The sequence below is a fragment of the Artemia franciscana genome, chromosome 21, assembly GCF_032884065.1.
Source record: "Artemia franciscana chromosome 21, ASM3288406v1, whole genome shotgun sequence".
Lineage (NCBI taxonomy): Eukaryota > Metazoa > Arthropoda > Branchiopoda > Anostraca > Artemiidae > Artemia > Artemia franciscana.
Genome location: NC_088883.1, coordinates 5,135,471 through 5,159,445, shown reverse-complemented (window position 1 = coordinate 5,159,445; position 23,975 = coordinate 5,135,471). Strand labels below are relative to the sequence as shown.

The window sequence follows — 23,975 nt, the reverse complement described above, 5'->3', positions numbered from 1 at the left end:
CTTAAGCTACTTGCACTTAAAGCTACTTAAAGCTACTAAGAGAACACTTAAAGCTACTTGCAGCACAAGAAGCGAGTCTTCAAATTCGTCAAATGAAAGTTTAATCATTTTTATTTTGCCTTGGAATTTGATAGTATTGAGTTCCAATCATCTAGTTTTGAGTCTCTACCTAAAAATGCAGCAAATTTGTAAGATCTTCCTGCCCGTGGCAACCACCTAGTCCTTCAAGCAAATAGTGTTCTGTGTAACAATGTCCAAATATCCTTTCATATCTACCTACAAAGACATACAGCAATTTAAAGTTACTGTGGAGACACGTGGAGACTGTGGAGACAAGACACAAGAGTAGAGGCGTTTGTTTTCTGTGCTCTCAATTGTGTTTGACGTACGGCAATAAGTCTACCACCCTTTATTGTTTCGATTCTTTAATAATCTCCACGGTAACAGCCCACTCATTCAAATTACCTTTTGTTTCAGATACTCAAGAAGAGCTGACTTTGTCCTTCACCGAACTACAATCTTCCCGGAAATGGCACTTTTCTTAAATATGGAAGGTGTACATAGAAGAAGCTAATGAAACAATATTTTTCAGATGGAAAAGTCCTGCATTGCTAGTAACGTAAACACTCTATGCTTTTGACCCTTTCAAGTTCTACATTGATGAAACTGGTCACAGCAATAAGAGAAAGGGCTCTCTTTTTGTTTCACCAAATAATTACTATTGACCTTCACATCGCTATAGACAACTTTATCTCCCTAGCTCAAGTGCTATATTTTCATTAGCTCGCACATCGAGAAGACTGTCAGCAATCTCATTACCAACTGTGTCAAGAGTAAGAATATTGACCAAATCTTCACAACTGCATCAAAAACAGTTGAGCTTAGATTCCAGAGCACACTTTACATTAACAAATACTTTGTGCTGTTACAGGAAGGTAAATCTTCGTGGTGAGCGGTTTCAAACTCAATTTGACGCACAATACATAGCATCTCGCTGAAGTTAGCTGAGACTGAGACACAGAAAAGAAAAGTTAAAGCCCACTTCAAAAGTCCCGACTCATTCCTGGTAATCCCTGTCAATCCGTCCTTTGTCTTTGCATCCAAAGTAACAGAAAAGACAAATGATAACGCCTACAATCAAAATAAGAAATTTGAATTGAACCGGATGATGACAGGCACAGGTCCTGTCGAAATTATCGTTAGAAAAATCAATCACCTGACATCCATAGCTTAGGAAAAATCCATCATTATTATGTATGAAAGTCAGGTTGCCCTCAGAGAGTATAGCTTACAATCAAAAAATATCAAATATTGACCAAACACTTAAAGAGAAAAAAAAGATACAAAAACACTTCTAAATAATTTAGCCTGTAAATCATCAAGAGCCAGAACTGTTACTAAAAAACGGAAACAAATTGTGGCCTAAAAGGATAATTTTCGTCTTGTATTCAAATGTTTTATATTTTTCTTTATACAGTCTACAGGATCCTTCACTTTAAGCTTTAAAACAATCTCAGTGTTACTAAAAGAAAGGAGGAAACCAAGTAACAATTTTTGTAAAATTAAAAAAAAGAAACTTTAATGGGGGGAAAGATCAGAAGGTCTGAAATTACGAAAGAGGAAGGACGGGAACAATACGTGAGGCAGAGCAACATCGCTATACATACGACCAAGGACGTCCCGACGGTAAAGACCCCGAAAACAATTTAAAGGACCAAATGCCTTGCGTAGTTTCATCTGAACATGTTGAGCCAGGACTGGTTTAAAATCTCTTTTCGAAGCAGCATAAGGTAGTCCCAAATAAGTGACTATTGGCGACGACTGAAAATAACACCATTGCCGCAATCCAGAGTCGCCCTGACATTATCCTCTAAACAATTTACAACAAAAAATTGACATTTTTCAAAACTGATAGAAAGGCCCAAACCTTCTAAACAATTAATTAAAATATTAAAATTAGAAACAAGACTAGACTAGACTTGGACCGGCTTAGAAGGATAATGTCATCAGCATATGCAATGTAAGACAGATTTCGAGATAATGAAACAAGCAGGAAAGAGAATTAAGGGCAGTAGCTAAACATGAATTGAACATAAAAGGAGAAATAATTCCTCCTTGTCTAATTCCTCTACCCAGTTGAATTAATTTGGACTGAGATGAAGACGAATTCGGACAAATACGGATCTTTAATCCAGAATACCAAGAGCAAAGGATTCGAATGAATCCTTGCTGGATTGCCCCAGCATGAATTAAAGCGAGCAGTGCAGATGCATGAGAAATGTTATCAAAGGCCCCTTTGATATCAACCAAGAGGGCGTATAGCGGTTGACCAGAGATTCTCGCTTCTTCAATAACTTTGCTGAAAGATGCATGGGCGTGGTCACATCCCTAACCTCTCTTGAAACCAACTTGACTAGAACCAACGTCGAGAATTTCAAGAAGATCCTTCAAATGCAACTCAAACACTTTCCCAATCATAGAACCCTTAGTAATTGGCCTCCAGGAACTACAAGATGACAAGTCTTTCTTCCCGCTCTTATGAATAGGCGTAACTATACCAATATAGAAAGACGATGGTACTAAACCAGTAGTAAGTACAAGGTTGAAAAATGCCAGTAGCGTAATAAGAAAAGAAGAAGGAGCAAGTTTGAAGTGATTAGCAAATACACCATCATGATCCTTAGCCGACTGCGCCTTTAACGTTTTGATAGCTTTACATAACATATCCTTAGATATCCTGTACAAGGGGGTGGGTGTATCGAAACCTGAATCTTTACTATATGATCTTTGAACTATTTTCAACAAAATGCCTATATCAAAATATTTGTCGGATGCATTTGGGTAAAAAGAGCGGGGGGGAGGGGCTCTTTGCCCTCCAATATGTTTTGACTCTTAAAAAGTGAACTAGAACTTTCAATTTCCAATCAAATGAGTCCTTTCTGAAGGTTATACAAGTCTTCTTTCCATAAGAACCATAAATGCGCTCAGGCCATAACTTACAACAACTGTCCCTGGGCCATGGGGGGGTTGTATCAACACCGGAGTTTTTTCTATCTGACCTTTGAACTATTTTTAACAAAATGGCTATCTTAAAGTTATTATCACGTACATTTGGGGGCTACTTGGTCGTGGGGGCTGGTTGCCCTCGGACCTCTTTAGACTCTTAAAAGTGAACTTGAACTTTCAGCTTCCAATCAAATGCACCTTCTCTGAAGTTTATACGAGCATCCTCTTCAAAAGAGCCATATATGCGTCCAGGGCATAATTTACAAATACCATCCCAGGGCTTTGGGGGGTTGAGTCGACACCTGAGTTTTGTTATTTGACATTTGAACCATTTTTAACAAAATGGCTATCTCAAAATTTTTTTCATATTCATTTGGGGGAAAAGGGTCGCGGGGGCTAGTTGCCCTCCAATCTCTTTGAACTCTCTAAAAATGAATAAAACTTTCAATCTCCAATCAAATGAGCCCTCTCTAAAGTTTATACGAGCATCCTCTTCAAAAGAACCATATATGCGTCCAGGGCACAATTTGCAACAACCGTCCCATACCCTCGGGGGATTGAGCCGACACCTGAGTTTTTGTTATCTGACTTTTGAACTATTTTCAACAAAATGGCTATCTTAAAGTTTTTATCACGTACATTTGGGGGAAAGGGTCGTGGGTGCTAGTTGCCCTCCAATCAAATGAGCTCTCTCTAAGGTTTATACGAGCATCCCTTCCATAAGAACCATATATGCCCCTTGGACATAACTTAAAACGCCTGCCCCTGAGCCCAAGGGGTTTTGTCAACCCCATAGTTTTTGTTATATGATCATTGAACAATTAAAAAAAAATAACGATCTCAAAGTTCTTATCAGATGGGTTTGAGTAAAAAAGGGCGTGAATGCAGGGCTAGTTGCCTTCCGATCTCTTTTGACTCTTAAAAAGTGAACTTGAACTTTCAATTTCTAACCAAATGAGCCCTCTCTACATCTAATACAAGCATCCCTTCTATAAGAGCCATATATGCCCCTAGGGCGTAACCTGCAACGTCTGTCCCATAAAAACATTATATGCCACCAGGTTAAGGGGGGGGGGGCTGTGTTATTCCTGGAGTTTTTTTATATGATATTTTGTCTATTCTAAACAAAATGACTATATAATAAATTGGATTGGGCGCATTTGGGGAGTATGTTTGAGAAGTGGGAGGGGGCAAGTTACCATCAGATCATTTTTGACTATTAAAAAGGGAATTATAACTTTCAATTTTTAATCATTTGATTAAATAATCAAATGATTATTATAAGAACCATATGGACCCCATAAGAACCATATATGCCACCAGGATATAACTTACAACGCCGTCCTCCGTGCCCTAAGGGGTTTTGTCGACACCGGATTTTTTTTATATGATCTTTGAACTTTTTTTTTTACAAAATGGCTATCTCAAAACTAAGGACTTTCTAGAACTTTTAATATCTAATCAAGTGAGCCCTCTCTGAAGTTTATACGAGCATCCCTTTCAAAGAACCATATGTGGGTCCAGGGCATAACTTACAGCAATTGTCCCAGGGCATTGGTGGATTGAGTCAACACCAGAGCTTTCGTTATCTGAATTTTGACTATTTCTAACGAAATTGCTATCTCAAAATTTTTATCAGATACATTTGGGGGAAAAGGGGCGTGGAGGGGGGAAGCTAGTTGCCCTCCAATCTCTTTTGACTCTCTAAAAATGAATAGATCTTTCAATACCCAATCAAATGAGTACTCTCTAAAGTTTATACGAGCATCCCTTCCATAAAAACCACATATGCCCACAGATCACAACTTACAACGCCTGCTCCCAGGCCCTGGAGGTTTGTGTATACCCCATAATTTTCGTTATATGATCCTTGAACAATTTAAAAAAAGAAGATTTCAAAGTTCTTATCGGACGGGTTTGAGTAAAAAAGGGCGTGGAGTTCTTAAAAAGTGAACTAGAACTTTCAATTTCTAATCAAATGATCTTATACAAGCATCTCTTCTATAAGAACCATATAAGCCCCAAGGGCGTAACTTACATCGTCTACCCCTGGGCAGGGGGGGGGGATGTATCGACACCGGAATTTTTATTATATGATCTTTGAGCTATTTTCAACAAAATGTAAATATCAAAATTTTTATTGAATGCATTTGGATAAAAAATGAGTGTGGGGGGGGAGCTATTTGCCCTCCAATCTGTTTTGACTCTAAAAAAGTGAACAAGAACTTTCAATTTCCAATCAAATGAGCCCTCTCTGAAGCTTATACGGGCTTCATTTCCAAAAGAAAATGAAGAATTACCCAAGACATAACTTAACATAACACCTGGCCTTGGAGGGTTCTTTCGTCACCAGAATTTTGTTATATGATCTTTGAACTATTTGTAACAAAATGGCTATCTCAAAAATAGGAAGAAGGGGGGCTAGTTTCCCTCCGATCCCATTTGGATCTTAAAAAGGGCACTAGAACTTCTAATTTCCAATCGAATCAGCCCCCTACGAATTTTATGTGACGACCCCTTCCATATGAAGTGCCTCTGGGGAAAAAATAAATAATAATGACACATTGGAGCCATATGTCCTTTATTATAGGCACATAGGCCTCAAATTTCATTTACAAATTTTACAGGATGCCTGTTGCAAAAAAAAAGTAGAGTTAAGAGAGTGAGTCAAACTTTAGCGTAAGGAGTGGGGCGCTGAGGAAGAAAAGCCCCTTTCATATACGGAATTATTTCTGTTCGTTTTAAGTGTTAATGTCGCTCTTTACTTTCAGTTACATTGTTATATTACATATGTCATATTATGTTATATGTTACATATTATGTTATATGTAATATTTGAGGAAGCTGGTCTGCGAAGTCACAGAAGATTAGGAAGGAACGTTAGAAAATGAGTTAGGAATATCACGCTTTGGCTTGGTATAAGAGAGAAGAAGTTTGTGCAAGAGGTTTCTGAGTGATAGGTCTCTCGAGAATAAGACAACGTGGGAGAAGTAGAAAAGAAATTAATGTATGAATGAAGGGGATGTGAAGTAGAAGCTATGAATAAATAGCCGAAAACCTAAAAGGTGCAGCCAGAATGCATACTAGTAAAATATTGTGTAAGCATGTTAAGATATTGAAAGGAACAAGTCATTGTGGACTCCTACGAGTATAGGAAACAAAAGGAAAGTTAAAGTGTTAAGGGGACTTATGCAGAACATTATAAGAATAGTATAAGCCTGAATAAAGCTGTATTCAAATATACAAAAAAATCGAGAATTTGGAAATGAAGAAAGATTTATTTTGTGAAGAGGAGCTAGAAGGATTGAGAAATTATAAGATCTCGAAAGCTGGAAGCTTGGTAAATGAGTTCTTAAAACATAGTGGCCGCAAAGTTTAATACAAAAAAGATCATCAACATTTCTTCCAGAGACATTTGCTTAATCTCTGTAGGCGAATAATTAATTACCATAATTGTAATTATTAAACTAAAACAGTGACAAATTCAAGAAGAGTCAGGGAATACTGAACCCCACCCCCCAAGAAAAACAGGAAAAGATAAGAAAAAACCCACCAAAAAAGGGAAAAAGGTATAATACAAAAAATATTTAAACACAAAAAAACAGTGTTTGCCACGTTATAAATACGAACAAACATAAACCTTATTGTCGGTAGACCAAACTGGGGACCGGGAGGGGGCATCAGCTTGTTTCTATTCGATATTGATTTTCTGTTTCAAAGTTACAAAATTTGGTCAAATTTTTAATTTACAGTCTCAGGTCGATAATTCAATTCGCTGTAAGTTATATTTGCAATCTAGATTTCCACTTGATAGAAAATATTTCCTTGCAACAGATTGCTAACAAGATTAAAATTTTAAAATATTGACTTAATTTTCGTAGAAACATCTTTTCTTTATCAGCCTACGCTTCCTCTAAGAAAGGCAAGGAAGCTTTCTTTACCTCTGAACTTTCTGGATTTACGACAACATCAAAATATTCTTAACAGTGAGGAAGGTATTACAGAGATTGTAATTTCAAATTTTGTCAAAATTGCTCTTTAAAAAGGTAAAAATGTGCAATTTTGTGTGATTTACCGTTACTTCAGCCACCTACTTATGATTTTTTTTCCTTTTATTTTTTTCTAGACAAGGATTTACAAGGCATTTCACTATCTTTAACATATCCAGGTAGAATTCTATATAAGTAATTAAAAAAGGTATAAGACTCCCAAGAAAAGACCCAAAATATTTCTACATAAGGGAAGAATCACACTTTTGGTGTACAGTTGATATTACTTCCAAGAGAGGAACACCAAAAACACATTTAGCAAATATATACTTAGATCATCAACATGATGTGGTGCGAAAGCACAGGATGGCTGGCCCCCAACCCCCCATTGCAGTTCCTGGCTGAACGGCCAAGAAACGGAGATCAGCACCGCCGGTACGGACTGTAAAGTCTAGTGCTGTATCCTTTACCTTACCTTTTTTTTTTTAGATCATCAACAGAAATATGCTCAGTACGTTTAACATAACCCTATACAAGGGAGTTTCATTTAACCAAATTTTGTTTAGTTCTATAGAATTTCCAACTTGGATGATAAAATTTTAATAAAGGTAGACTGACAAATGTAAGGTGTCAAGTGGTATAGGAATCCAAAATATTGCGCCAAGTCAGATTCAGGCAGTGAAGGCACACAGCAACTTGTTGTACGTTTATGGCTTAATTGCGCCCAGCTTGAATAAAGACTTCAGCCATTTGATGCACTAAGACCTAAAGAAATGCGTAATATTCTGACTTAAATCTTTTTGAAAAATGAGTTTGGATTTAGAAGTGAAGAATAGTAGCATTTAAAAATTACCAGGGTCGGCAGTTCCGAGTGATTCGTCATCAATTTCTTCAGCATGTATTTTTTATCTTTCCAATAAATTTTCGAACAATTCTACAGCCAATTCCTGTTTTTTTGTGGTCTGTAGAAAACGAAGCATATACTTAGGAAATCAAAACAGCACAAATAATTATAGTGATAAGTCAATATCTTTAATAATCAAACAGGTTTTTGCAACTTAATTTGACAATACACTGGTTGTACTAGAAAATAAAAGGGCCCATCTCATACTTTTTGTCTGAAAATGGGCTGTAAAGTAAAGATATAGAAATAAAATATCATGTTAGACTTACTTCTCAGGAGGTTAAGGTGATAGACCGTAAGGCCGCAAACAAAAGAAATATTTTTTTTTTCAAATTAATTTCTTACTTAAGTTATGGGACTTGTGAATTTTGATCCCTATGCTCAGTTGGATTTCTGTTTTCAAAAATTTTGGATAGCAATAGATATGTGTGGTATGATAAATATTATAATATTTTTTTTGTTTTTGCACATGTATGCTGGCTTTCTCTTATATTGAGACAGTGAAAATTGAATTCCAAATTTTCATAAAAGTTTGCAAAAATCTACTCTTTGGCAATTAAATTTTTTTTATAAATTCGAAGTTTAAACTGTTAGAAAGTGAAAGAATGTTAAACTATAAAGGGGAATAAATGTGAAATTTTCAGCCTTATATGTCCGATATTCTAAAAAAATGTGTACAGCCATGAAAGAAAGGGTTTGGATGTTTATCTTTGAAAAGAAACAAATTTATATGGAAATATATAGGGTTCTCGTCCGAACTTTTTTTTTCTTTTCTCTGGTTTTTTATCAATAATCGTTTGACGCATGACTGATGATAAAAAAAAATATACAGCGAATACTGTATTAACTGCCATAATACAGATATATATTGCAAAAGCCAATTTTAAAACTTTTCAAGAACTTATTTTTCAAGAACACGGAAAACTCAATATGTGAACAAGAGCTAATAGCTCATATGGTACATGTGACGAGGCAAGAAGAGCTAAGAGCCAAGAGGTCATATGGTATGAGCTCTAACAAAATTCTAAGAATCAATAGATGGATTTAAAAGAAAAATAAGAGGCTTAATGCCGGTCGGGATTTAAAATCATGTATCTAGAACTTGTGCTTATTTTTACCACCAAGTTTCATCCCGATCCCTCCACTCTAAGTGCTTTCCAAGATTTTAGGTTTCCCACTCCCAATCCCCCCCCCCCAATTTCACCAGATCCGGTTAGGATTTAAAACAATAGCTCTGAGACACGATATCCTTCCAAATATCAAGTTTCATTAAGATCTGATCAACCGTTCGTAAGTTAAAAATACTTCAATTTTTCTATTTTTTCCGAATTAACGGGCCCCCCACTCCCCCCTCAGATGGTCAAATCGGAAAAACGACTATTTCTAATTTAATTTGGTCCGGTCCCTGATATTCCTGCCAAATTTCATCGTCCTAGCTTACCTGGAAGTGCCTAAAGTAGCAAAACCGGGACCGACAGAATTTGCGATTGCTATATGTCACTCGGTTAATCTCCCAAATATATGTATATCTCCCAGAAATCTCCCAAACATATATATTTATATATATATATATATATATATATATATATATATATATATATATATATATATATATATATATATATATATATATATATATATATATATATAATATATATATATATATATATATATATATATGATGCATGTAAACAGATTGTCAGGTTTACTGACTCTTGAACATGCAACATATAATTGTCCATGAGAAAAACAATCCGTATTCAGATCTATACCTTATTATTCTAATGATGCGTCCCTGTCGTCATTTATATTCCCTGTGTCCCGATCGTCATTTGTGTCCCGGTGTCCCAGATTGTAATTTCTCCTTGAGTGTCCCGGTCGTCATTTATATTCCCTGTGTCCTGGTCTGTAATTTCTATTCGAACAATCCCTGTGTCCCGGTCGTCATTTATATATCCCGCCTGTGCCCCCGGCGTCCCCGTTGTAGTTGTGTCCCTGTCGTCATTTATATTCCCTGTGTCCCGGTCGTGATTTGTGTCAGGCTGTCTATTTTTATATATATAGAAGACCCCCTGTGCCCCCCAGCGTCCCCGTTGTTGTTGTTTCCCTGATTGCTAATAGAACATTCCTTGTGTCCCGGTCACTTTCTCTTTGAGTGTCCCGGTCGTCATTTATATTCCCTATTGTGTCCCTGTGTCCCACCTGTAAATATATATATATATATATATAACTATGTAAAACTTGCGAATATACAACATTCTTGGCTGTCCCATTGTCTGTGCATATAAATAGATTGTCAGGTTTACCGACTCTTGAACATGCAACATATAATTCCATGGGTAAAACAATCTGTATTCAGATCTATACCTCATTATTCTAATGATTGCCCTTGAGCTTTGTTGATGGTGATTGCTAATCGAACATTCCTGTGTCCCCGTCGTCATTTATATATCCCCCTGTGCCCCCGGCGTCCCCGTTGTTGTTGTTTCCCTGTGTCCCGGTCGTCATTTGTGTCCCAGTCTGTAATTTCTCTTTGAGTGTCACAGTCGTCATTTGTGTTCCGGTGTCCCGGTCTGTAATTTCTCTTTGAGTGTCCTGGTCGTCATTTATATTCCCTGTGTCCCGGTCGTCATTTGTGTCCCGGTGCTTTGTTGATGGTGATTGCTAATCGAACATTCCTTGTGTCCCCGTCGCTTTCTCTTTGAGTGTCCCGGTCGTCAAACATATAATTGTCCATGGGAAAAACAATCTGTATTCAGATCTATACCTCATTATTCTAATGATTACCCTTGAGCTTTGTTGATGGTGATTGCTATTCGAACATTCCCTGTGTCCCCGTCGTCATTTATATATCCCCATGTGCCCCCTGGCGTCCCCGTTGTTGTTGTTTCCCTGTGTCCCGGTCTTCATTTGCGTCCCGGTGTCCCAGTCTGTGATTTCTCTTTGAGTGTCGCGGTCGTCATTTATATTCCCTGTGTCCCGGTCGTCATTTTTGTCCCGGTAGTCATTTGTGTTCCGGTCTGTAATTTCTCTTTGAGTGACCTGATCGTCATTTATATTCCCTGTGTCCCGGTCGTCATTTGTGTCCCGGTGCTTTTTTGATGGTGATTGCAAATCGAACATTCCTTGTGTCCCGGTCGCTTTCTCTTTGAGTGTCCCGGTCGTCATTTATATTCCCTATGTCCCGGTCCTCATTTGTGTCCCGATGTCCCGGTCTGTAATTTCGTCAGTCGAAAACATGACGTTAGTCGACACACAAACATGACGTCACTCGACAGACACACACACACACAGACAACTTATTTTTATATGTATAGATATATATATATATATATATATATATATATATATATATATATATATATATATATATATATATATATATATATATATATATATATATATATATATATATATATATACAGCTAACAACGTTAATTTAAAGAATACATTTCATTTTTTCATTAGCTTTGCAAATTGAAACTATTGTCTATTCATAGTTTTGGGTGCCCAATTAACTCACCATACTTCAAACAGTAAATATGGTTTTATACCGCTTTCTCAAATGAGGAGAGAGTTTGAGATGACTATGACATGTCTTAATGATGAACGATCACAAAAGATCTTCCTTTTGGTCCATCCATCTAGGGTCAAACAAAAGCAGGTCGTCCCTTAGTTTTTTTTGTGATTGAGTCTCTAATTTCAGTCAGCAGAAGATTTCTGAAAAATATATTCAGCGTAGTGGGAGGGAGAAGCGAATTTCTCGAAAGTCGTCACCTATCTTGATCAATTTTTTTTTCACACCGAGAAATGTTAGCATATCAATTTTCATGGTCGACTGGGCAAGAGGGAGTAAAAAAAAAACAAGAGTCCTAATATTTTTCTTAGCAAAGAAGAAGAAGAAATAAAAAAAAACCCTGTTTTTTTCGTTTTATTCTTCTTCTTCTTATGTAGTTCTGTACTTCTGACTCTCTGTAAAAGAAGGCCAATAACAATTAATATCAATCACTAATATCAACACTATCTTCTATGTTATATACATAAAAATAAGTTGTTTGTTTGTGTGTCGACTGACGTCATTATAAGGATTGAGCTGTATGTCGTCATGAAGTTGTTTGTCGACTGACGAAATTACAGACCGGGACACAGGGAATATAAATGACGACCAGACACTCAAAGAGAAATTACAGACTGGGACACCGGGGCACAAATAACGACCGGGACACAGGGAATATAAATGACGACCGGGACACAGGGACACAACTACAACGGGGACACCGGAGGGATATATAAATGACGACCGGGACACAGGGAATGTTCGATTAGCAATCACCACCAACAAAGCTCAAGGGCAATTATTAGAATAACAAAAATGACGACCGGGACATAAGGAATGTAAATGACGACCAGGACACTCCAAGAGAAATTACAGACCGGGAATATAAATGACGACTGGGACACTCAAAGAGAAATTACAGAATGGGACTAGGGGACACAAATGACGACTGGGACACAGGGAATATAAATGACGACCGGGACACAGGGACACAACTACAACGGGGACGCCGGGGGGCACAGGGGGATACATAAATGACGACGGGGACACAGGGAATGTTCGATTAGCAATCACAGTCAACAAAGCTCAAGGGCAATCATTAGAATAATGAGGTATAGATCTGAATACGGATTGTTTTTCCCATGGACAATTATATGTTGCATGATCAAGAGCCGGTAAACCAGACAATCTATTTATATGCATAGGCAATGGGACAGCGAAGAATTTTGTATATTCGCAAGTTTTGCGTAGTTAAAAACATATATATATCTATCTATATTCACCGGTGGGACACAGGGACACAACTACAATGGCGCGTAACGACTTAAGCGCGCGGGGGGGGGGGGGGGCTTGGGGGGGGGCACAAAACGCCCCCACCAACTAGGTGTTAGAGTGGAAAAAACTAAAAATACAAAAGAAGAAAAAACTAAAAAAAGTAAAAACTATAGAAAAATTAAATAGAAAATACTAAAAAATAACTAAATAAAAACTAAAAAAAGGTAAAAAACTAAAAACTAAAAAAGATAAAAAACTAAAAAAACGAAAAAAAAGTAAAAACTACAAAAAACTAAAAACTGAAAAAGAAAACTAAAAAAAGGAAAAAACTGGAAAATTAAGAAGAAAAAGAAAACTAAAAAATAAAAATAAAAAAAAACTAAAAAAGGTATGTATTCAAGCAGAAGTAGCTGAGTTGGTAAAGCGTTATGTTCCAGGTTCTAGGTCCGAGAGGTTCCAGGATCGTACCTTGGCTTTAAGATTATTACAAAAGAAGAAAAAAACTAAAAAAGGTAAAAACTACAAATAAAAACTAAAAAGAAAATACTAAAAAAACTAAAAAAAGTAAAAAACTAAAAATTAAAGAATAAAAAATAAAAAAAGGGAAAAACTACAAAAAAAAAACTAAAAAGAAAAAAAACTAAAAAAAGGAAAAAAAACTCAAAAATAAAGCAGAAAAAAAAAAAATAAAAAGGTAAATGTATTCAAGCCGAAGTAGCTGAGTTGGTAAAGCGTTATGTTCCAGGTTCTAGGTCCGAGAGGTTCCAGGTTCGAACCTTGGCTTTAAGATTACTACAAACGAAGAAAAAAACTAAAAAAAAGGTAAAAACTACAAATAAAAACTAAAAAGAAAATACTAAAAAAACTAAAAAAATAAAAATCAAAGAATAAAAAAATAAAAAAAGGGAAAAACTACAAAAAAAAACTAAAAATAAAAAAAAATAAAAAAAAGGAAAAAACTGAAAAATAAAGGAGAAAAGAAAACTAAAAAAAATAAAAATAAAAAAACTATAAAAGGTAAAAACTACAAAAAAACAAACTAAAAAACTAAAAAGAAAAAAAAGGTAAAAACCAAAAAAAAACTAAAGAAAAAAAGGAAAAAAAAACAAAAAATTTATTTCATCATAAACCAATTCAAAAATGAATGTATATTCAGACCGGGACACAGAGAATAAAAAAAAATTAAAAAAAGGTAAAAAACTAAAAACTAAAAAAGAAAAAACTAAAAAAACCTAAAAACTAATAAAGAAAAAATAAAAAACTAAAAACTGAAAAAAAACTAAAAACTGAAAAAAACTAAAAAAAGGAAAAAACTGAAAAATAAAGGAGAAAAATAAAACTAAAAAAACTAAAAAGGTAAATTTATTCAAGCCGAAGTAACTGAGTTGGTAAAGCGTTATGTTCCAGGTTCTAGGTCCGAGAGGTTCCAGGTTCGAACCTTGGCTTTAGCATTAATACAAAACAAGAAAAAAAACTAAAAAATGTAAAAACTAAAAAGAAAACTAAAAAGAAAATACAAAAGAAAATAAAAAAGCTAAAAAACTAAAAAAAAGGTAAAAAACTAAAAACTAAAAAGGAAAAAAAAGAAAAAAGGTAAAAACTACAAAAAAAACTAAAAAGAAAAAAAATTATTCAACGGTAGAACGTTTCATCTTAAAGTTAAGTAATAGCACACTTCCTGACAAATTGGCATAAGCACATCAAATGGAAACCACTTTTCTATTTTGGTTTATTATGAACGACCTCCTCCCCCCCCCCAAAAAAAAAACATAAACCAGCAAAAATACAATGTAAATGAAATACCAACAGAGATTAATTCAAAAACTGTTTCAAAATAAATGAAACGCAAAACGAGCAAATATTACAATAAATAATCAAGTATACCTTAAAGAGAACAGAAATTACCACAAACAGGAGTAAGCCTTCTAAACGGCCGGTTCGCTCCTTACTACAGTTTGTTACCACGAACTGTTTGAAAATAGATCTTCCTAAGAAGGGAAAGAGAGACAAAGATGCTGAAAGCGATAATTTTGAAAAAAATTGACAATATTCTTTCCTGTTGGTGTCATTCTCATAAAAAAAATCCAGATCCGGAAAATCATATTTCTACAAAAATACAATATAATAAATAATGCATTTGCTATCCATAAATCACTAGGCTTATTTGAAATGAAGACAATCCTAGAATAAAAAACATTTGTCCATGGGAACAATGTCAAAGAATCTGCGAAGCAAGATTTTGCTTGTCTTAAAAGTGACAGGGAAAGCTGCTTTACATCTTGCGACTAATAAAGTACTTGTAGGTAGTAAAACAAGATTTCATGCATTTATTCAACGATAGAACGTTTCATCTTAAAGTTAAGTAACAGCACACTTCCTGACAAATTGGCATAAGCACATCAAATGGAAACCACTTTTCTATTTTGGTTTATTATGAAAGACCTCCCCCCCCCCCAAAAAAAAAAAACATAAACCAGCAAAAATACAATGTAAATGAAATACCAACAGAGATTAATTTAAAAACTGTTTCAAAATAAATGAAACGCAACCTTAAAAAGAACAGAAATTACCAAAAACAGGAGTAAGCCTTCTAAACGCCAAAGTGTCATTGGGGCTATTTTGGAACCAAAATATATTACAAAAGTTTTTTTTTTCTTTTACAACAATAATAAATGAAAAATTGCCAAGATCTCCAGGACTGAATATCAGTATATATATTGAATAGTTCGTCTACTTTCACTAGTTCATTTCATTAATCTTGGTAAAAATGATATTTTTGTTGTTGTTTTTTTCGATATTATGACAAATAAAAACAAATTGATGTAAATAAAAACTATTCTGTATAAAGCGCAAATGGCGCGCTGGCTTTTAGAAGACTTACTGAAACAAAACCATATTTTCAGAGTTTCTTTCTTTTATAGCTTTAATGAACCCAAAGTCGCTATGACTCCCAGGAATTAATATCAGTATATATTGAACAATCCGTCTACTTTTATTAGTATTTTTCAGTGATATTAGCTAAACACGTTAATCATATAGGGTTAAACAAGAATTCATCTTACTCCTGTTTCTGGTAATTTCTGTTCGTTTGAAGTTTCACTTAATTATTCAATATAGTTTCTGTTTTGAGCTTCATTTATTCATTGGTAGTGATTTCTGTCAGTTAAAAAGCTAAAACTATATTTAAATATCTTAATTTCTTACTGTATCTCTCGCCATTTTCGGATAAATCTAGCTTTGATTGCTTCTGGCGAAGATGCAGCTGTATAATAGCTCGACGAGCTGTCCGAACAATGCCGAGACAATGTTGAACCTTTTCTCTGTGTAATATAAATAATTTTGTCCCAATTCATTAAGAATGACCCCTGAATCACAAAAGCCGTAGAATAAATAGTTGACATTACAAAAAATACTTTAGCGTAAAGAGCAAGGTATTAGGAGGAAGTGAGCCCCTCATATGGGTAATAATTTCTGTTCGTTTTAAGTTTTAATGCTGCTCCTTACTTCCAACTGAAAAAACTTTTTCATATTTATTTTTTCATTGTTTTTTTTTAAATAAGCCTAGTAAATCCTGTGCTCCCTTCATGGAAATTTTCTTACCCCATGACAAATTCCTAGATGGAAAGTTCCCCCAGTATATACCCCTCTTCTCAACCCCTCCCCCCAACCAAAAAATCCTCCCGAAAACGCCTGTACACTTCCCAATAACCATTACTATATATAAGCACTGGTCAAAGTTTGTAACTTGTAGCCCCTCCCACGGGGACTGTGGAGGAGTAAGTCGTCTCCAAAGACATAGTTATAAGGCTTTTCGACTACGCTGAATAAAATGGCTATCTCAGAATTTTGATCCGTTGACTTTGGGAAAATAATTAGCGTGGGAGGGGGCCTAGGTGCCCTCCAATTTTTTGGTCACTTAAAAAGGGCACTAGAACTCTTCATTTCCGTTATAATGAGCCCTTTCGCAACATTCTAGGACAACTGGGTCGATACGATCACCCCTGAAAAAAAAAAAAAAAAAAAACGCATCCGTGATCTGCCTTCTGGCAATAAATACAAAATTCCACATTTTTGTAGATAGGAGCTTGAAACTTCTACAGTAGGGTTCTCTGATACGCTGAATCTGATGGTGTAATTTTCGTTAAGATTCTATGACTTTTAGGGGGTGTTTCTCCCTATTTTCTAAAATAACGCAAATTTTCTCAGGCTCGTAACTTTTGATGCTTAAGACTAAAATTGATGAAACTTATATATTTAAAATCAGCATTAAAATGCGATTCTTTTGATGTAGCTATTGGTATCAAAACTCCATTTTTTAGAGTTTTGGTTTCTATTGAGCCGGGTCGCTCCTTACTACAGTTCGTTACCACGAACTATTTGAAATACATGAGTTAGAAGACCATTGCCTTTACAGGTGCCTTACATTGCCTTACATAATTACATAATTGCCTTACAGGACCATTGCCTTTAAACAGGTGCAAATAAAACATTTTTGGCCTTATGACAATAATCTTTAGTTCTAACCGAGATTTTTAAGACGACTCTAAAATAAATCTCTCGACTTTCTTATAATCAACAGCATGGATAACGAAAAGGCTCTGTGTCGATTTCATATGAGATTTTTTTTCAAATTGAGAATTTTGAAGTGTAAAAAAACTAAATCGCATCCAACTCATTTTTTTTTCAAAATGTAAGCCGAGTTTTCTAGGATCAGTATCCTTATAATACAGATTTCTCTAAACTTTCATTCTATTGGAATCCTTAGTGTTAGATGCGAAATGCAAAAACCTTTGTGCTAAAAACAATTTGGAGAACTTAGTATAGAAAGTAAGTTACCTTCTCAAATTTTCCAAAACTGTTTTGTGGAAGTTGCCCAAGTAAAGAAACCACCAAGTGCATTCATAAATGCATTCGTACATACCCTTAGAACCAGATATCCTCAGGGTAGTTGCGGTTTATAATGTCAAAGAATTTGGACATACATTCAATTTTAATAGCAAATAAAAAAAAATAAAAAAATGTTATTCGTCGTCTTGCCAATAAAATCCCACTTGGATCTTTGTATTAATAAATACAGGATAATTAACTAGACCACTATTCTAATAAGAATATACCTAGGATGAAAAATAAAAATAAAACGGCGCTCTACTTTAGCATTATTATCACCATTCGCCTAATTCACGTCCCCCTCTTTGTCAAGAAAATTCTAAGATAATGGGTTTTCAGACCTCAACTCAAATCCATCAAAACCCAAAAATGTTTCTATTCCAACAATAAGAAGAAACTTACTGATATATAATAATAACAATAATCTATTTTTTACCCACTAACAAAAGGGAAAAAGTGGAGTACAAGGAGAAAAACAAAAAAATACAAATAAGACAAAGAACACAAAAAAAAACACAAAAACAAATAACACAAATATAAGAAAAAAAATATAACAATTTAGCAAAAGAGGCGGATAAGATGATTGTTAGGACCAAAACAGATTGGCGCTTCATCAATTAAATTTGAACTTAGTTTTTCCACTGAAAGAACAATATCCGTTGCCTGATATTTATTAATTAACCTTCGGTTCCGGAATGATCATGGTAAATAAAGTAGGAACTTGAAATACCGATAGTAATCCGTCTTGACCCTCTTTACGTCACCTTTATTTGAAAGCACAAAAAAAACAGCACAAAATAACACATAATAGTCGCAGGAGCTGGAGAACAGCTTTGTAAGTGCTTGTCGCCGGAAATGTCCACTATTTCCAACAATTTTAGAATACCCTTGATCACTAAAGGCAATCTTGGCACATCGGGAATTTCCAATCCGGGTGGCTTCAGCAAATCCAGAACAGTTCTTGAACAGAGATAAATCAAACGAGTCGCCAATCCCTTTTGCGATTCCGTAGAACTTCCTTTCCAGAAACTTCACGTCCGATGCCCGCAAGACTGATCGTGCTGAATCACAAAAACCGCTTGCCACAACGCTGTCAGTATTCACAATTATTCTGTCTCCAGAGGTTCGAATATTCTCAACACATTCATGTCCGGCAATTTTATCAATCACAGCTCTTTGTTTTGATGGATTGTCACGATCACGCGGTGTCTTCGTGATAACGATTGTCGCTTGATTCGTTACAACTGGAATAGAAGCATCACCGTTCCCTGGTAATCCTAGGAAGTGAAGATCATAAGTAGTCACCTTATCATTAATTTGCATCAGGGTCTGATGAAGAGTATTAATTTTTGTCGATAGCCTAGAATAGGCTACTGCAGGCAAACACAGAACCTCTGTGGGGGAACGTATCACAAAAACAGGAATGATAGGAAAAGGCTCAGTTTTCATTTTCTGAAACTGTTCAAACATGTCCTTCAGGTGATTCATTAGAGTATTTAGTCTCGTGCATTTAGGACAAACATCCGTAATCGACAGTTTTTCCCACAGCAGCTTCTTCCCCTTCGTAATATCAGCCAGCTCAAAAAAGTCAACAGCTGATTTCAAAATAACTACATCTTCTACTCCTCTCTCCAAGTTACACTGAAAAAAGTTCAGAACGGAGGAAAAAACTAAACATTTCGAAGGTTCAAGATCGAAGTCCATTTTCCTTGCACATTCGTCAATCCAAACCAGTAATGAAGGAACCTAGGAACAAGGGAAGAGTAAAAAAAAAATGTGAATTCTCTTCTGTCAAGGTCGCCTTGCCCCCATGTGTCGGTTCCACAATACGTACTGTCAGGTCATTGTTTCGTTTTAAAAAGTTGCCCATGAACCTTTCCCCTGGTATCCCATGTTTTAAAAAGTTTATGAGACAAACCCTTTTTTTCGCTACCTGTCCCAAAGAGCTTCGTAATTACTCCTTTGTAACTGGAAACCCAAAGTTCTGGCAGTCCTTCACCCAGGTTACAGCTTGTGCCTCAATATCTTCACCAAAAATTGGAGGAGGTCCTCGTTTTGACATAAAATCGAAAGTACTTGATCCAATAAGACCCAAAACACACCTCATGTGGACAATCATCATAGATCTGAAAAAAAAAACAAAAATAATACTAATCATTTTTTATAGATTCCAAAGAAAACACTTTTTATTAGTAAATGTGGTATCCAAAACTAAAAATATATATCTAGCAAATTAGAAGAAGATTGATCGTAGTTGCTTTTTATCTTTAACCGTAAAAAAAAACTTCCAGAAACGAGTAATATGAAGCTGCTGTGGAAGGAGTGTTGTAGATGGATGTGGTGGAAGGGGATGGAAAAACCTTATATGTATGACTAGTAGACCCGTTTTTTACCGAGAGGGGTGAAGTGTTACAATGTTCATCAAATATTGATGCCAGACACTGATTCAAGCTTAAGGATCTCCCTGCCCTAAAATGGGAATTTGGAGATCTTCTAGGGATGAGCCCAATAATTTTTGCCGAGGGGGTTTGATGGTTGCTTGAAAACTCTCTTTAGTAGAAATGCTGCTTCCTCATTTACAGGTTTGGGAGGGGGGCGGACTTGTTTAGAACCAATAAGTATAATCCCTTAGAAGATAAAGATTCTAGTCGTAAATTATTAGGAATTCATAGAAAGCACAGTTTTGTGAGAAAAAAGTGATCGTTTACTGGCCAGTTTCCTTTTTGGATTGTTCTATTATAGATGTCAAATGATGCAATGACGTAATCAACCAGGTCTCAGACGCAAGTCTATCTTCTTGGCAGCACTGTGACTGAACTAAATGGAAGTAAATTACCGTCCATACGTATGGCACTTGGTCTATTTCTACATAACCACCAGGAAAAGGGTGAAACAATTAGACAATCTTTCACTTCAATTATCAAAGAAATAGCTGCATTTTGGTATAAAGCCAGGATTCCAACTAGAGATGTGCAAAATTGTCGAACTAAACTAGAGAAGTTGTTTGAAGAATAGAGCTAAATTGAAAAAGAACCAAGGTAGGTTAAACAACAAAAAGAGAAGCTGAGTTTCTCTGTAAGCTGGAGGACCTTTTTGACGTTGCTCACACCAACACCATGAACATAATGAAAATACCAGAAGATAAACAGTTTTTACTGTCTCAAAGAGAAAAAGGTAGAAAGGGAGCAATACTTGGTAGGGATGAAAAATTAGCCAGAAAGGAGAAACAAGTTGTAAGAAGGCTAGAAAAGACATTAGCAAGACAACAGACCAGCAAAGAAAGAGAAAAGGGGCAGAATGACAGCAAAATGATGGAAATGATTTTTTCATCTAGCAGTGATGAAGAAAATACAGACAGTAGTGACGATGATACTGTGAGCTGCAAGGCAGGAGCAACACAAGAAAAAAGATAGAGAGGTAGAAAAGTAGTTATAACTCCGCAACTTTCAGCAATGTTAGACAGAACCAAAATGTCTGACCTTAAAGCAATGTTTGTCATTACTGAAACTGCCAAAAGTTTGGGACATAACATCACTGATCTAGCTCTTAATTGTAATTCAATTCGTCGATGAAGAATGAAACACCAGTCCATAAAGACAGCCACCTTGAAAGCCGAGTTTCAAGGTAAAGTACCACAAGTAGTTCACTGGGATGACAAACTCATTGCTGGCTTAACAGGCAAAGAGCAAGTTGATCAACTACCCGTCATAGTTTCAGGAAAAGGGGTCTACCAGTTATTGACAGTTGCAAAACTGACCAGTGGTACAGGTGAAGCCCAAGCATCAGCTGTATACTCACCATGGACAATGGCTACACACCATGCACGATGGCTGTCAAAGGTCTTCTACAGTTTGAAAATGTGGATGTTCAGAGGGCAGTTTCATTTGATGTGTATATTCGCAGCACATGTTTATCTAAGAGTGCAGACGACAGATCTGAAACCAGTTAGTGCACTATATCATGATTATCAATTATTAATATCACTGTTGGACTATTTGGCCATCAATTCAAAAATTTCCAAATTGACATCCATGAAGATGGCCAACCATTTGTGGTATCTATCTCCAGAAAAAGTAGGTCTGGCGTTTTTTGACAATTCCATAGATTATGACACAAAGAAACAAATGGTAGAAGCAGTAAAACTCGTTGAAGAAGAACAGATATCTGTGGACTTAAGAACATTCAAAGAACATTACCAAAGACGAAAGTTAGTTGCAGTTTCTACTACAAGTGGTCCAAGCTCATCAAAAGTTATATCCTGACAGCATAAAGGAAACACTGTTGACAAGTGACATCTGACTTCTGCATCTAATAATTGTGCAATATGCAATACACTGTAATTAATTTGTGACTACTAACAATACTGACTAACTTAAACTATATTCCCACAGCATTAATCCACATTTCTACAGTATTACCCTCATTATTACTGTTATTCTATTAGGCCTACAGTTTTGACAAAAAGTGTGACAATAATTATATTATTTGCATCACTATTTTCAATATTACAACAGATATTTCATTAAATTAGATGTGAAATTAAATTATCATTATTATGATGCAAATAAAGTTGCTGACAATTACTTTTATACTACTAAATAAATTTATCTGTGTTAATAATATTGTTTTGAGTAAATGGACATCTACATTAAATATGATCTGTTTTGTAATCTTTTAGGCCATTGATCTACCTTTAAATATTATTTAAAAAGGTTCATACTTACCCAGTAGTTTTTTTACAAAGGAAAGGAAAAATTGTACTGGGTAAGACCTAGGAAAATAAAAAATAAAATTCACCATATAATCACCACCCTAATATATATATATATATATATATATATATACATATAAATATATATATATATATATATATATATATATATATATATATATATATATATATATATATATATATATATATATATATATGTATATATATATAAATTCTAGTCTCTATGACTCTTCAATACTAAACTCCCCTCCACACCCCAGCCTTGACCTCCAAATTCTACCCTAGCCCCTGTCCACCCTTACCTTCCCAACCCCCTTACCTCTCTTACTCGTCTTCCTCCCCTACCCAACCTACAAGACATAATGAAATCCAGCAAATTCCCCCCAGATTTGATCCTTTAAATTCTTTTAAACTGAGGTACAGGTTCTACTGCCATAAGGCTCAACAGTAGATCATTACCTGGTACCAAGACGCAAATCAACAAATGCATTATCACTTCGCCTAGTTTCATAATCATGCAGGTCACTATTAATTTGGTAAAAAGATTTTTAAAACATTTGGGTTAAACCATTCATACACTGCAGCTTGGTAAAACACAAATAAAAATCCTGCAGCTTGGTAATCTCTTATCTGACCTACATTAAGGAACTTCAGGGACCTACAACAAGCAGAGGTGTTATGTACATCCTGGACACACCTACCAAACCTATGGTTTTAACATCTTTGTTTTGTAGAACTTGCATTCTTCTTTAGTTGCATAAGAAGTTACTGCTCCCTAGGAGGAAACCGTACACAATATATAGAAAAATCCACAAATAATATATAGCTAGAAGTATTCCTTGAGAAAAAGTACTCCAGACATCAAAGTATGTCTAATCCATGGGCAATTTTTGATGAAATTACATTGCTGTGACATTTCCATGCCAGATGGCAAATCAGATAAAAACCAAGGTAGCAAAGATGATGATTAACTCATTGCACTGGATTACCAGATAGTTACCTAGCCAGGCACCTCCAGCAGTGTACCAACTCTACACAAAGTTATTAAAAATGTATTCATACAATAGACTTAATGAAGTGAAAATATCCAGCCTTTTCAATGTGAAATTTGCTTTTCTCAGGTCCTTCACAGATGAAGCAAACACAGTTAAAACAGTATCATCAGCAAACAAGATAAGACACACATCTTTCAAATAAAGATGCATGAGATCAAAATAGGTGAGGTAAAGCAGCAGACCTAAGACTGACCCTTGTGGTACTCTATACATTATGGAAAGGCTGCTGAGCGCATATTGGTCAACACTACTTTGACGGATATCCCTGTGAGATAACTTTCAAACTGCTTTAAGCACTCTCTGGAGATGCCTAATCAACTGTATCAAATGATTTGCAAATATCTGTAAATATAGACAAAGGTGTTTCACTTCTGTCCATACCATTGTTAATTGATTTCATAAGTAGTTACATTTTACAGAAGAAAGAATACATTTTACTCAAAAAACTTTTGTCAGTCCATATTTACAATATAAATTCAGCCTAACCTTAAGCAGCTAATGCAGATAAATCATTCAGTTACATTATATTTTTTTCATTTGGTATATTATTTAATCATTTTATAGTTTTTGG

General features: G+C 35.4%; 1 protein-coding gene across 3 annotated transcripts in view; it reads right to left on the bottom strand.

Moving 5' to 3' along the window:
* Positions 1-23,975, bottom strand: part of LOC136040567 (splicing factor, arginine/serine-rich 19-like) — a 50,862-nt gene that overhangs the window by 2,180 nt on the left and 24,707 nt on the right. The window contains exons 1-2 of one of the 3 annotated variants that reach the window (XM_065724794.1): positions 19,551-19,657; positions 7,849-7,957 (exon numbers count right to left, since the gene is read on the bottom strand). The exons of 1 other annotated variant lie outside the window; for it this stretch is intronic. In XM_065724794.1, coding sequence (XP_065580866.1) covers positions 7,849-7,893 — 45 coding nt within the window. In that variant the 5' untranslated portion in view covers positions 7,894-7,957; positions 19,551-19,657. Of the gene's footprint in view, positions 1-7,848; positions 7,958-19,550; positions 19,658-23,975 lie in introns of those variants that run through there. One more of the 3 variants, XR_010620807.1, reaches the window with a different exon arrangement.